Consider the following 14,951-nt stretch of genomic DNA (forward strand, 5'->3'; position numbering starts at 1 on the left):
AAAACGAAATTTATGGAGTCCAACACAGCGGATGTTGTGCTGTACATTTTACGGAAATCTGATTGTTAAGGATGTAACAGCTTATATTCAATTTGAGTATTCAGTCATTTTTAAGTAGTTCTATCAATGGTGATAATATTGACATTGGCCGATAATTATTGATAAATGACCCTAACAATTGCTATATCATGTTTTAGGGTCAATTGTAGACCCTCTTGTGAACGGGGCGAAAAAAAGCAGTTGTCCATTCAACATGTCGTGAGGTTTATGTAATGGACAAATTGAATATGTGGGTAAGGGACCTGAAAATCAGGTCACCCACTGCGATTAAAGCAAATGCAGGTAAGTTATCAGCTGCAGTTGAGGGAGACTTTTTTTAGAAGGGTCTACTGTTTTTGGACATCAAGCTGATGGGCTGAAAATGTAATCAATTGAGAGCTGCATCAGATTTGTTATGGATGGTATGAACGGTTTATTTTGGATTTTGAGCTCAGAAGAGGCCTAATAGTGCTGTGTGTATTATAAATATGACCAGCTTTGGATAAATTAAGGTTTAGACCATTTACATTATCCTGGCCATTTGTGAGGTGCTGACCGCCAAGAATAAGATTAGCCAGTAAACCGGCAGAACACAGCTTTTTTCGATATATTTTTATGGTTTGCCAGAAGAGCTTTGGATTCCCATGCGAATCCCAGAGGGTACTTGTGAAGTATGCACTTTTTGCATTTTGCACCAAACTGAGGCAGCGATTATGCAAAATTCTATATTATAACCAATCATTATTGAACGGAAACATAACGTCTGGCTGACCACTGTGCTGCCACTCCCCCCACTCATTAAGGCACAAAGATCCCTCCTTTTGGACTTGTCAAGACTGTTAAGATAAGTGCCATCATAGGTGCGAGTAGCACCTATAAAGGCCGGCACGGCACACAAGGGGGTGGGTGGCCAGCACCACCCCTGGCACACACATTCACTTACACATTTACCCACCCACTCGTGCTCAATTGGGACGATAATCTGATGACGATAGTAGAACGTGTTAGTTGGGCTTGTGTAACCGCATTTTTTCAGTGACTTAGGAAGCCACTAGTGCTGTGCACTTTTAAATCGTCTAGACTGAAAACTAATTTCTTCAGAACTGCTTTTTGTGTTTCGTTTGCTGTCCTTCACCGGCACCTTAGATTAGCACGGTAGACCACTTACGGTGCAAAATAAGTTCAACACACATACAGGATATTTCTCTGGGCCAGTCCCTTGCAATAGTTGTTGCAATCAAACAACTAGTTTTGACTATGGTATCTATTTTGAGATTCAAGCTGCTGCTAAAAGCACTGTTCGCAATAGGCATCGTTAACTTCGCGTGGTTTTTATTCAAAACGAAGAATGGCATTGCAAGGACGGCATGTGTGGCGGATGAATCGGTGTCAAAACAGCTGCATGAGATCGAGAGTATGCTAGGCAAGCTCATGGAAGGTACGCGTGTGTGTGTGGTGCGGAGCGGTCGTGTAGCAGTTAGCACGTTGCACTACGAATCTGGCGGCCCGGTTTCAACGGCCAATACCAGTGCCAATTATCTGAACCGTTTCTAGGCCTCCCCTAGGTCGACTCAACCTCAAATGAGTATCTGTTGCGGTTTGTAAATATCGTCACTCGGAAGAAAAAGGCAGCCGGGCGTGATACTGACTACCCCCCCCCCCCCATGCTGGCCTTCATAGGTGCTCGCTAACAGCACTTGCCCCAAAAGTCTGTTAAATCTGCAGGGGGATATTTGTCTTTGGTGTGTGAACATTCAGCCGTGCACATTCATCGACCAGGATAAATGTGTTGATCGTTTTTGTGTGTTAGGTTGGCGCCACGGAAGCTCGGAAATCTTAACTACCTCGCCTGGTATGGAGGAGGTCGTGGGATCGATCCCGACCCTGACGCTTGTATGTTGGGAGTCTGCATGTCTCTCTCCCTGGTCACGTATATTTTAATCCGGTTCTTCCACTTTTCCCTGCAAATTTAGAATCAACATGCGTTTAGAGTATTTGGCTGCTATACATTTCCATGTTGAGCTACCATTTGAGATTGCCAGGTCGCTTCTGAAAAAGAGCTCAATGGGCTTTACCTGAAAAATGAAAATAGTAAAAAAAGACGTTGGTTCTGATGCTGACGTGGTGGATGGTAGAGACACCTTCCATAAATCCTGCGTGTTTTTGCGTGCTTGTATGGCCTGTAACCTATTCTTTATTCTGTTTCCAATTATCTTCACAAACAGTGTCTGTACGTGTGATAAGAGGCTAATGGGTCCGTAATTCAAAATACAGGTGTTTTTTAAAGAATACAGTACGTGGGTGCTATAAATTTCCACGTGACGATAAGCCACTTCGTTGAGTTATCATTTGTGGCGAGGATGCTTCTGAAAAGAGATATATAACTCAGTGGGCCTTACCTCGTAAAATAAAAACAATTTCATAGTTTTTAGTATTTTGGGTAAGATGTAAATATAAATGTTTCGTAAACCCACCTCCAGCCGACATAAGTAAGGTTTACATGTTGAACAATCATTCGATCTGTGACTGCTTCAGCACAGCGGTTGTGTTGGAATACAAACTCGCAACATTTACAATGCGGGTACTGTAAAGTTTCGCTGGTGATTACAACAACCAGCATCATCAGGCGATTTGCTAGAATTGAGAAGTGGTCTTCCTGTGTCCGGTCTTATACCCAGAAAGGGTATGCAGTCTATTTTTCCCCATAATTTTTTGATACTGCCAAAAAAGTCCCATAGATACTCAGGAGGATCGTGATAATCAGTTGCAGCCACCTGGGAAGGCCTTCATCCAGCAGTGGATTGAGAATGGTGGCTGATGGTGATAAAGGGTTTATTTTGCTGCGTAAGTGATTGAATTTCAAGTGGATGCTCCAAACATTTGTTTCCCAGGAAATAGGCAAAGATAAAGATCCCTCGCAGAGACTACAGAGAATGTTGGAGAGTGCTCTTCGTGGAATATAAAGGGGCGTCCAAAATTCAGGACACAGAGTTATTTTATTTAGTGTTACTAATGTTGAAACTAACTTCCATTAACATGAATGCATGCATGCATGAATTCTCTTTTGAAATAAATTGAGGACCATTTTCGAGTAAGGTGATGTCATCACTGCGAAGAACTCAGGGGGGTTAAAGTATTTGTATTAAAATACTTTTTGGTTCTTACGGTGAAATCACGTGACTTTACCGAAAGAACTAAAAAGTATGGATTCCTGCAGTCACGAAAGCTTCAAATCAAGATTGTATTAAAATAATGTGGTAATTCTGGCAACTTAACGGGAATGGTAATGTTATTGGGTTTCCCTGCAGTACATAACCATTGTGCTGAATTAGTCACTAATTGGAATGTTTCTGTTCCACATGCAAACCTCACTAATTGGCTATATCGGATGGTGGTCGGTTTACGGCACATGTATGTGATCTAACCCAAAAAAACACCGATTATTATTAATAATGGTCGCGATAGCCCGTACATCTTAAAGGGTCCGTAATTGTTTCAGTGTATCTTTATTTCTCTTTTACAGACAAGGAGTCAGTGTGTGCGGGAAATCAGTGGATCTCCCATCCAGACAAGGTTCTTTTCTCAAACTGGGGAAAGGAATTAACTCTCCGAGAGAAACGCATAGCCTGTTCCGAATTCCTGAAATACGGCTACAACATCTACCTGAGCGATCGCCTTCCGCTGGACAGAGACATCCCTGATTACCGACCACATGGGTAAAACATTTAGATGAGAATGATTTGTTTTTGTATAAGATTCTCTTTCATTGTTACACATTGCAGCAACAAATGTATTAAGGTGCCTAGGTGCCAATTCCCAGGGTTTGCTATCCACGACGAGAGATCGTCTGGAGACGGAGTTCGTGTCGTTTTGCTATACCTCCTCCTCCGCCAATGAAGGAGCACAGACTACAGTGGGTTTATGATACGATCTATAGTTTGGGTTGCATGGCCACAATCGCACTCCTGTGACATTTACGTGACAAACTTTTCTATTGGCTGTGTTGGGTAGTGGTGGGTTAACCATACAATTATATTTACGCGATTTAACCCCCCAAAAATATGCTTCTCAATGCACATACTTTAATTTGCACTCTCAAGTCTCTTGACCCCAGAATTAATCACATTTGATGTACTGAATGAAAGTAGGTGGCATCCTTTCAATATGTTTAATTGGAGGTGAGGGAAGTGACCACGCTCCTCATATTCTGCAACTACAGTCGTTGATGTTTCTAGTGTGAGCACAATGGCTTGGCCAGCTCTGTAGCCCTGGCCAGGTCCTGTACTCTGTTTGGCTTCCTCTAGGAGCGGACCAGTAGTGTAACGAGTGTGGGGCAGCGGTGCCTTGACACCCCCCCCCCCCCCACCGGTAGCCAAAGCTATTAGTTATAGCACCCCTTGACACCCACCATATGACTTGAGTAAAAGCACAATGGACTTAGAAATCCGTTTATGGGATATTTAGTTAATTAGTTACACATTTATTATACAGGGTGCTTCAACACTTTTAACACTTATATGGGACTATAGTTATATTCTTGGTTCTCTCGGTAAAGTCAAGTAGAAGGGAAACAATGAAATAATAAAAATATAAAACAATAATATTTTGTGAGAATTTTATTGTTTTTTTATATTTGTATTATTTTATTGTTTTCCTTCTACGTGACTTTACCGAAAGAACCAAGAATACGAATCCCTGCAGTCACCAAAGGGACTATAGTTTTTAATGTAAAAAGAACGGCTAATACACTGTAACATGATAACAAATGTATGTTCACCATCATTGTCAACACATACCTGGAATCTACTCCAGGTGGTCTCCAGAGCCCGGAGGCACATTTCTCGTGGTATTGTTGCAAATTCTCCGAAGGGTTAACATTTTTTCGAAGCACCCTGCATGAGCTATAGCTATAGTGGCTGCGTTTTACTTAGACGGAGCGCCCCTGCGACGTTAAATGTTCGAGACCGTGAGCATAATGATGACGTGATTAGGGCAAGAGGAGCCGCGATAAATAATAGTTTTGGTGCGACCGTGCGAGACAAATAAAACATTGGGGCCCTCACATGACCAAATTCTGCACACCCCCTGAGGTGATAATGTCATTACAGTACTATGCCCACTGGAGCCGACAGAAATACAGATCCTCCATTGTTACGTGCCTCACCGCACTCACAAGTGTCGGCATCACAAGCCCAACCCCACTAACACACTTTCACTTCAAATCTGCCCACTCAAAAGGCGGTTTTAAGATCGCCAAGTCGACTGATATTTCACCACCTTCATGGGCCACTTAGTGAGACTGTGGGTCTCTGAGTATGGGTCTCTATGTGAGGGCATTGTGATCTCTGTATACGTCTGCGGATGGATATCTGTAATATCCATAGATGTATATCCATGAAAATCCATAGATTTAAACGTAAAAAGTATAACACGATCAATAATACAAGTGTAGTGACATTTGGTCATGGAGCAGCATAGCACTGGTTGCTGGCGGGGAAGGGGATCTGCAGCTTATAGCAGCCCTGACTGACAGCAGGCCAGGTGATAGACCAGAGAGGGATCTAGGGGAAAGGTCACGGAAGGGGCACACGAGGAACCTGCGGGTAGGTTCCAGAAGGGGGGCGTGGCTGGGGGCAGAGCCAGGCCACGCGGACAGTATAAGAGTGGCCCTGAGGGGGGACCTCGGGGCTGTTGTGTGGAGTGGGATCCTGTCGTGCTGCTGGAGTCTTCGCCATCATCTTCACCATCTCGGCGTTGCCAGTCAGGCAGTCTACCAACTGTCCTGACTGGGAACCGTAGTTCATTTAAAGACGAGTTATAGAAAATGGTAACCATTAGGCTGTGTTAATAAACAGAGTGCCTCCAACTCTTAGTGTCTCCGAGTAAGTCACTACATTTGGCGTCAGAAGTGTTAAAGAAATTCAAGAAAAGAAGTATTTTCGTCATGTCAAAGTCGGCCAAGAGGAAGAACCCGCTGATAGTGTCCTTTGGTGATGAGGACGACAGGGATGTGATCCCCCCGACAGCCCCGGAATCCGGGAATCCGGTGACACGTCCCAAGGTGGAGATCCCAGCAGAGTAACAAGGGAGGGACGTCGACCCCTTGCTGCTGGCGATCGGAGAGGGGTGGCACAAACTCACCGGACGTCTCGCGGGCTTGCTTTCCATCGCAGCGGAGCTGGTTGTCCAGCTCGGTTCCGCGACGCCTGCAGAGATGCTGCTGCACAAGGGCAGCGGGCATGCAGCTCGATCATCTCCGGAAGCAGCAGAGCTTCTGCCTGTGTGGGCAGCCACCATTTTGCCCACCATGAGCGGGGCTCCACAAACGCCCACCATTTTTCCACCTGGGCAGGAAACTCTTTCCGCCAAATTTGAGTCGCCATCGGTGGCTCTGGCAGAGGTGCCATCTTTACAAAAGAGGCTGCCATTTTATCTAGGAGTTTGTGGGGGGTGACTGGACGGCTTTCCAGCACTGTTGTAACGCAGCTTGCACCCTGGTCGGGTTGTCTGACTAAGAGGTGCTGCGAGCTCTGCACATGGTGCTGGAGGCCATCCCTGCAGCGGACCGAATGACGCTGCCTCAGGCATGCACCCACGTGGCCGCTATTTTTGACCCGCCATAATAGCGCATTGGAGATTTGTGCTGCGAAGGTGGGGGCAGACCGAGACACGTCTTGTCTTTCGCAGTGCATTACTGGCCTTGGGCCATGCAGCATATCCGCGGATGGAGCAGACAGTGCTTGACTCCCTGGCGCTGGAGACACTGCTGTTGCTGGCCCAGGACTTGGGGATCTCTTTTCCCACCACGGAAAAGGGCGACTTGTTATCCCTGAAGGTGGCCCGCTGCATCCAGGCCCATGTCAGCTTGCAGCGGTGGCCTGGAGGACAAGGACGAGCTGGAGCCGCAGGAGCTGGAGCAAGCCTGCACATCCTTCGTCCGAAGCCCGCGTGGGAAGAAAAGCGAGGGGCAATGGCTGGAATGGGATTGGTGAGGCAGTTCCCTCCGTCTAGCATGGAGGTCCCCGATCACCTATTTTAAGTACGGCCAGTTGGGCCACATCACCAAGGGATGCCATGCTGGCCCTGGATCGTTTTCCTTGCCTTCTTCGTCCTCCGCCCCGCCGATCTGTGCTTCCTTGGGGCCGCAGGCAAATCGTGATGCATCAGTCACTTCATGCATTTCCCTCTTCGAGCACGTCAGGTTTGCACAATGTCATCTCTCATTGTGTCACGGCGCGTGAGCGGGCGCGCGCACTGCCCCTGACGCCGTCTGGCGGGTGGCCACAGACACGAGCTTGGCTGTGGCTACTGGTTGATCTGGGGTCCTTCCTAACGCTCGCAGGCTGCAGGATGCTGGCGGTCGTCAGACATTGTTCAATCCCTGGGGTACAGGTTCATTATTGTGGGTTCTCGCTGAGTGATGTCAGCCGGGACGGCTGTTTTTTTATGGGGGGGGGGTGATGTAGTGACATAGTATTGGTCATGTAGCAGCATAGCACTGGCTGCTGGCGGAGAAGGGGATCTGCAGCTTACAGCATCCCTGACTGACAGCAGGAACAGGTAATAGATCAGAGAGGGATCTAGGGGAAAGGTCGTTGAAGGGGCACACGAGGAACCCATGGGTAGGTTCCAGAAGGGGGCGTGGCTGGGGGCAGAGCCAGGCCACGTGGACAGTATAAGAGTTGCCCCGAGAGGGGACCTCGGGGCTGTTGTGTGGAGTGGGATCCCATTGTGCTGCTGGAGTCTTCGCCATCGTCTCTGTCTTCACCATCTCGGCATCGCTAGTCAGGCAGTCTACCAACTGTCCTGACTGGGAACTGTAGTTCATTTAGAGACGAGTTATTGAGAGTGATAACTGATAGGCCGTGTTAATAAACAGAGCGCTTCCAACTCTTAGTGTCTCCATCAGAGACAATCAACTCACACGACATTTCAGAACCCGGATGATTGACAAGTAGCTGAAGCTCAAAGCTCTGAGCCACTTCAACGAAATAGTTAATCTTTATTATGAATCTTTGTATTGTTTAGAATCCGTGTCGTATTTTTTAATAGCATTTTTGTTGTCTGTCCTCCAGGGGAGTAAAGATTACCTCCATATAATGCAGTTTCCGCATTGCAGTGTCTAATTATATCTTTATTTTACGTCGTTGTGTAAAAGGGAGCGGTAGTGTAGCGGTTAGCACGTTGCACTAAGAACCGGGTGGCCTGAGTTCGATTCCCGCGCACATCCGACACCAATGGCGATCAATCGAACCGGTCCTGAGCCTCTGCTAGGTCGACTCAGCCTCAAATGAGTACTTGATGCAGTGTGTAGTAAACATCATCACCTCTCGGGAGACCAAAGAGGTCGGGCGTCGTCCTGGCCGCCCACCCCATCATGTGCTGTGCCGGCCTTCATAAGTGCAACTCGCTAACAGCACTTTCCCCAACAGTCTGTGACAGGCTATATGGGGGATCTTGGTCTTTTTGTCAGGGTGGCGGGGTGGGCCTCGCTGAGCAATGATTTGCAAAACCAAATCTCCCTAGAGATTGCGTAAATCAATCATTGATTGAAAACTGCCTTGTTGCCACAACTTAGTGATCGATTGTGGCAATAAAGGAAACTTTAGCAGCGCATTCAAGATTGTGGCAACTAAATCATGACTTGTGCAAATGAGCCGCGTGGTCATAAAGTATGTTACACTAAAGTTCATTGTGCAATTCGCTGCTTGAACAGCGGATTCTGTCTCTGCTGCAAGCAACTCCATTGGGGTGCCACGGTGGCTAGGAGATATTAACTCCCTCGCCTGATATGCCTGACGCCGGACGTATATTTTGCATGTCTCTCTGCCCGTGGTCGCGTTGATTTTCTCTGGATCGTTCGGGTTTTCCCTCCACATTTAGAATCAACATAGGTTTAGAGTATTTGGCTGCTATACATTTCTACATAAGCCACTTCGTTGAGCTTTCATGTGGAATAGTCAGGTCGCTGCTGAAAAGAGCTAGAAAGCTCAGTGGGCCTTATCAGGTAATAATAAAAAAAAAGTTTTTCCACAACTGCTCTCGAGAGCTCCACATATACGCAATTTGGCTGCAATTAATTAAATTGCGTAATTAATTGCTCAGGTGCGGAGCCTCCATTATACGCGACGTCTATACAACCAATTGTGCACAGTCGTGTAAAGGGTTACAGTAGAGACAGACTCGACGTTATTGAATCAATCTGCTCAGATATTTAAAGCGATGTGTTTCATCACCACGGCACATTCACAGGCAGGCAGAGCTAACAAAGAAACGGGCGGGACTATGCTACAAGGGACGTGACCACACATCCCTGTTGTGCAACTACAGCACCTGCTTTAGACGTGAACAAAGCGATTGCAGGCAAATAGGGAACGGGATTTCGCATGGCTGGGTAACTCAGAGATCAGAGGGTCACCACCGTGGCTCGGAGATGTTAACTAACTTGCCTCGTATACAATAGCACATGGGTTCGATTCCTACCTTTACGCTTGCGTATTTGAGAGTTTGCATGTGTCTCTCTCCGTAGTTGCGTGGATTTTTCTCCAGTTCCTCCGGTTTTTCCCTCCGCATTCAGAATCAACATGCGTTTATTATTTGACTGCTATAAATTTCCACGTTATAAGCCACTTCGCTGAACTATCATATGTGGCCAGATCGTTTCTGAAATAACTATATTGCTCGGTGGGTATTACCTGGTAAAATAATTAGTTTAGTTTAGATCAGAGCACTGAACTAATAATGCTGGGATGCTGGCTTTGAATCCAGGCAGGCGCCGATAATTAACGTGCATTTTTAAGCATTGTGAGTTGTCACCCTCAGCCTGGTCATCAATGGATTACCTAGAGACCCATAGACATACATAGCGATACATACACTCACAAATACTGAGCTTTGATTAATCCAGATTCTCAAGTGGAGCGAGTTGATTGTTTCAGCCCGGTCTACAATGACTGCAGAAAAGAAACATCGTAGCATTCAACTTGGATTCCACACAAATTTTTGCCAAAATTGTAACTCTGAGAATTAAAACATCGGTTCGACCATCATGCGATGAACGTCGCGTTGGTGGGAAGGTTCTTCCTCTTGCTCGTGTTACAACAGAGGTCATCTGAAGAAGAAGGGATCTCAGAGGTTATATGTTATATGCGATTCCGGAGATCAATGTCCAACACGGAAATTTGCACTGCTGGAGCAATCAGTTGTAAAACCAAATCTTCCTCGAGATTACGTAAATCAATCATTGCTTGTAAGCAGGCTTCTGCCTGCAACTTAGTGATCGATTGTGGAAATAAATTAAAGTTAAGCAACGCATTCAGGATTTTGGTAACCAAACCATGATTTGTGCATATTTGTCGCATGAGCATGAAGTGTGTCACACTACAGTTGACAGGACAATTTACAAGTGAACTCTGGTGTGTGTGGGAGGAGGGGGGGGGGGTTGCGGAGGAAAATTATGAAGACAAATAACAAAACGAAAATATATTTTATTTTACCAGGTATGGCACCACTGGGCTAAATATCTCTTCTTTAGAAGCAACCTGGCTATCACAAACTATAGGTCAATTAATTATCTTGTAATGTGGAAATCTATAGCAGCCAAATACTCTAAGTACATGTTTCTAAATGTGGAGTGAAAAAGCAGAGGATCCAGAAAAAATTCCACATAACCACAGGGAGAACATGCAAATTCCAAATATACAGACACCATTGTCGGGATCGAACCCACGACCTCCTGCATACCAGGCAAGGGAGTTAACATCTCGTTTGGTGGTTTGCTGGATGGGATTTGTGTTGTGCGTTGCTGCTAGTGTTGATGCCGATAGGTTTTTTTGCCATGGTTTCTTCAACGCTCTTGACCTAGTCGGCTATAGCTATGTCCACTGGCGGAGCCAGTGGGGAGGGTGGTGGGTTGGCACGTGCCCCCCCCCCCCCCAATGATCCGATCGAAATCCGTAATTTCGATCGGATCATTGGGGTTTATTAGTAATACATCGGCATGTTGCGACCTCCACTGCCACGGTCTAGCAAATTATTACGTGCCACGGACTCTATGAGATGATAGGACAATAGTCTGTGTCCATAATTGGCAATAAGTAATGGCAAAGCAGTTATAAGTGACTCACATAATTGTGCGCAGTTGCGTATACAGTACACGACTTCCCTGAAGGCATGCCTTCAGCGAGCGCGATGCTGATCACACACGGTTCGAATTCGACCCTTGAGCGATGGCTATGCCATTGCCGCACACGCGTCAAATAAAAAGCAAGGGACAAGTCCTTACTTACAAACAACTATCATTTTTCATTGCTGGAGGGGTTGCCCCCCCTACCTGAAAATCCTGGCTCCGCCATTCGCTACGTCTCCACTGTTTATGGTTGACTAACATTTCCTTCCATGTGTCCAGATTGATGTTTGGCTGACTTGAGGTGTCCTTTCTTGAGGTGTCCTTTAACGACGTCTTTGTGGCGCAGTTTTTGGCCACTGGGAACATGCTTGCTTACCCTCATTGTGTTCACTCTGAAGAATTTTAGGAACCCAATGTTCTTGCATTCAAGTTAAGTGGCGACGATAAGGTGAAACATAGATTACCCCTTTTTGACCCTTGAGCCACCCTGTGTTGGTGGTGGCGTTGCCAGACCCACTCTGCGGAACAACCATCCTCTCCCCTCGTGTTGCCGTTTTTTTCGTAGCTGCAGCAGCAAAGAGTACCCCGAGGATCTGCCGGACCTCAGCCTGGTCCTCATCTTCTACAATGAGGGCCTTTCCATCCTAATGCGCGCCCTACATTCGGCCATGCGCAACACGCCCGCGCGGCTGCTCAAGGAGATCATCCTCGTCGATGACAAGAGCGACATGCGTAAGTCTCCAGGCAGAGGCATGGAGGTGGGACCCTGAAATTGCTGTCTAACACATATTTGTATGTATGTGCTAATCGGAGGTGTGACAAAAGGGGCAACAAACTAAACAAAACAATCAGTTCTAAAATAATGAGTGATCAATATCGTATTGCGGTGTAGTGTATAGTGTCGTGATAAAAGTGTAGTGTGTAGTGTATTATCTGTACGTTGAACTTATTTCGCACCGTATGTAGCTAACCACGCTAATTGGAGGTCTGGGGGATGGATAACAAACTAAACACAAACAGCAGTTAAAAAAGATAGTTTTCAAACTAAATGATTTAAAATTGCATAGCTAGCCAAAAGCCGCTGCATGCTCCTTTGTTTGCTGCTAATCTCTGGTTGTGGTTGTAACCGGTGCCGCCTTAGCGGAGCTGCAGGAAGAGCTTGCATCGAGGGTGGAGGAGTTAACAGCTGTAGGGGTGTGGGACCTGATGGATGGTGGGGGCAAGGCGAGCATTCGTCTCGTGCGACATGCTCATCGGCTCGGCCTGAGTGCCTCGCGAGTCTCCGGTATACGGGCGGCCACGTCTTCTGTGGTGGTGGTCATGGATGGCCATGTGGAGTTCCCAGTCGGATGGTACGTGTGGCGCAGGCACGCACATATGCACGACGGACATGCACATGGACGCATGGACACACGCACTTCTTTCACACCATACAACCACACTAATCAGAGGTGCATTAAAGGACTACAAACTAAACACAACAACAAGCAGCTCTTAATAAATGAGTTTTAAATTAAGAATGAAAAGGGCATAGCTCTAGTAGCTTCCTAATATCAGAAGGAAAGCATTCCAGACCGCCGCAGAAGCACATTCGAAAGCACTAGATTCAGCGACTGTTTTTGTTCTAGAGTAAAGGACGACTCAGAGGCAGTCTTGAGGTAAGGGCTCGCGCCGACGGTTTATTAGGTTAATAAGGGGTAGATATTTCACCAGGAATAGGGGGTACTGTACGGGGTCCTTCCACAGTGACCCTGTACTCTGTCTGTTCCTAGCCCCGCTAGCTCCCGGGCTCTCTCCAGACTCTCTCTCTCTCTGCCCTACCCCTGGTTCCTGTCTCTACCGTCTACCGTTCCGGGCTTCCACAGTGACCCTGTATTCCTCACCGGGTCCTCCCTAAGTATCTCCCTAAGACATTACGTCATGCCCCGGCAGGTGCGCATGACGTCACCTCCCGTGACATCATCGCACCGGAAGGCACACATGTCGTCACTTCCTGTGATGTCCTCACGCCGGAAGGTACACATGGCATAATATCCCTATACTACTCCTCTACATCAACCCCCCCATAAAAAAAATCAGCCGACCCGGCTGTGAACAATACGAAACACGAACAGAACACAGAACACTGATAGCAGCCATGTGAAGCATGCATGAAGGCGGGACCATCTGCAAGGACTCGAACGTAATATTAGGGCAGCACGACAATAATGATTGAAGAAAAAAATATTTTGTTAGAAAAAAATGAAGGCCGTCATCATGTAGCATAATGCGGGCACTGGCGCCGATGGCTGAAAGCCGATGACAACAGCCCCCGTGGCCGTCAGCGGAACCGCATGCCCCACGAGCGTGTGTGCGCTGCAGGCCCATTCCCTCGTGCGGAGTCGGTTGTGGTGATAGGCGACACGCCTGCTGGTGACAGGCCCATCGCCGGGGCATCCGCAGGAAGAGGTGTCATTGCAGGTGCTACTGGCGATGGCTCTGCAGGTGCACACACAGGCCAGTCATTGCTCATGCCCTCACGATGCACACGGCCCGGCACGTCGGACGCATCACCCCCCAGCCGCTCAGGAAGTGGGGATGAATCAACGAGGCGAGGTGCCTCATATCTTTTGAGCCGAAATGGGTGTACAATTCAGTGCCGGCGACCGAACCAAATACGAACACATTGCGGCCAAAGGACCTCCACGACCTCAACATGGCCCTGCCAAGGGCGATGCAATTTGGGCGATGTGCCAACCGGTACTTGGGGGTAGTGTAGCCATGCTTTCTCGCCCTTTTTCCATGGCAGGCTGGCAGCTTGGTGTTTGGGCAGGCGCTCGAATTATCCACAGCCGCCTGCCGTGCCTCGCGCAGCCGGTCGAGTGCGACTTTCATCGGGGTGGGCACCGCCGATCCCTTTTTTGATGTCCCTAGGTACATTTAGACGTGCATCGGGGGCTCCAGTTCCCTTTCATACATTAAATAAAAGGGCGAGAACCCCATTGAGGCATGTGGGGCAACCTGTATATGGCCAGAACCCCCGGGACAAACAGGTCCCAGTACGTCTGGGACCTGTTCGTCTGGGACGTTCTCACGTGGTGACACAGCATGGACGTGAGGGTGCAGTTCAATCACTATACCATCCCAACGGATTGAGGGTGGTAGGGCGAGGTGCGGATTTTCTTGGTGCCAAGGAGGTGTCAGACTTCCTTGAGCAACCGGGAAGAAAAAGTCCGGCCCTGGTCTGTTAATAGTTGTTCTGGTGCACCCTTATCCAGAACGTACCCTTGTACGAACGCCTCAGTGATGGAAGAGGCTGATTGGTTTACCAGAGGCCACGCCATAGGCCAACGTGTGAGGTACTCGACTCCCACCAAGAGGTACCTGTGGCCCCGTTGGGATGCTGGGAATGGGCCCAAGATGTCGAGTGCCACAAGCTCATTGACACAAGAAACCCGGATGGACTGCAGCGGGGCCCGATTCTGGCCAACTGGGGCTTTCCTCCGCGCACAATCGTGGCAACCCTTCAAAATCAGTGCCACATCACCCTCAGCACCCGGCCAGTAGTAGTCCCGTTTAAGGGTCAGCAAGGTCTTATTGTACCCGAGGTGCATGAGTTTCTCGTGAATGGTCCGGGTCAATTTACCTCGCAGGGCAGTGGGTACAATGACACAGTAGCGCTCCAATTGGGCATCCCAACGCATGAGGAGGCTGTCATGTACAGCGACTGCCGGGGTGGCCAATGGAGCTGAGCTCCGGGCGCTTAGTCCAACACGGCGTCGTAGCCTCAGCAGAGAGAAATCCT

The 14,951-nt window shown here is 47.8% G+C and overlaps 1 protein-coding gene across 1 annotated transcript in view; it reads left to right on the forward strand.

Annotated features, from left to right (window-relative positions):
* Positions 1–1,455: 1,455 nt before the first annotated feature.
* LOC142905813 (polypeptide N-acetylgalactosaminyltransferase 18-like) overlaps positions 1,456–14,951 on the forward strand; it is a 108,955-nt gene continuing 95,459 nt past the window's right edge. The window contains exons 1-4 of the mRNA XM_076052952.1: positions 1,456–1,477; positions 3,539–3,755; positions 11,733–11,899; positions 12,309–12,519. Of these exons, the coding sequence (XP_075909067.1) occupies positions 1,456–1,477; positions 3,539–3,755; positions 11,733–11,899; positions 12,309–12,519 (617 nt within the window). The remainder of the gene's footprint in view (positions 1,478–3,538; positions 3,756–11,732; positions 11,900–12,308; positions 12,520–14,951) is intronic.

Source organism: Petromyzon marinus, chromosome 59 (assembly GCF_048934315.1).
Source record: "Petromyzon marinus isolate PM22_M1 ecotype Great Lakes invasive population chromosome 59, UKy_Petmar_22M1.pri1.0, whole genome shotgun sequence".
Taxonomy (NCBI): Eukaryota; Metazoa; Chordata; class Hyperoartia; order Petromyzontiformes; family Petromyzontidae; genus Petromyzon; species Petromyzon marinus.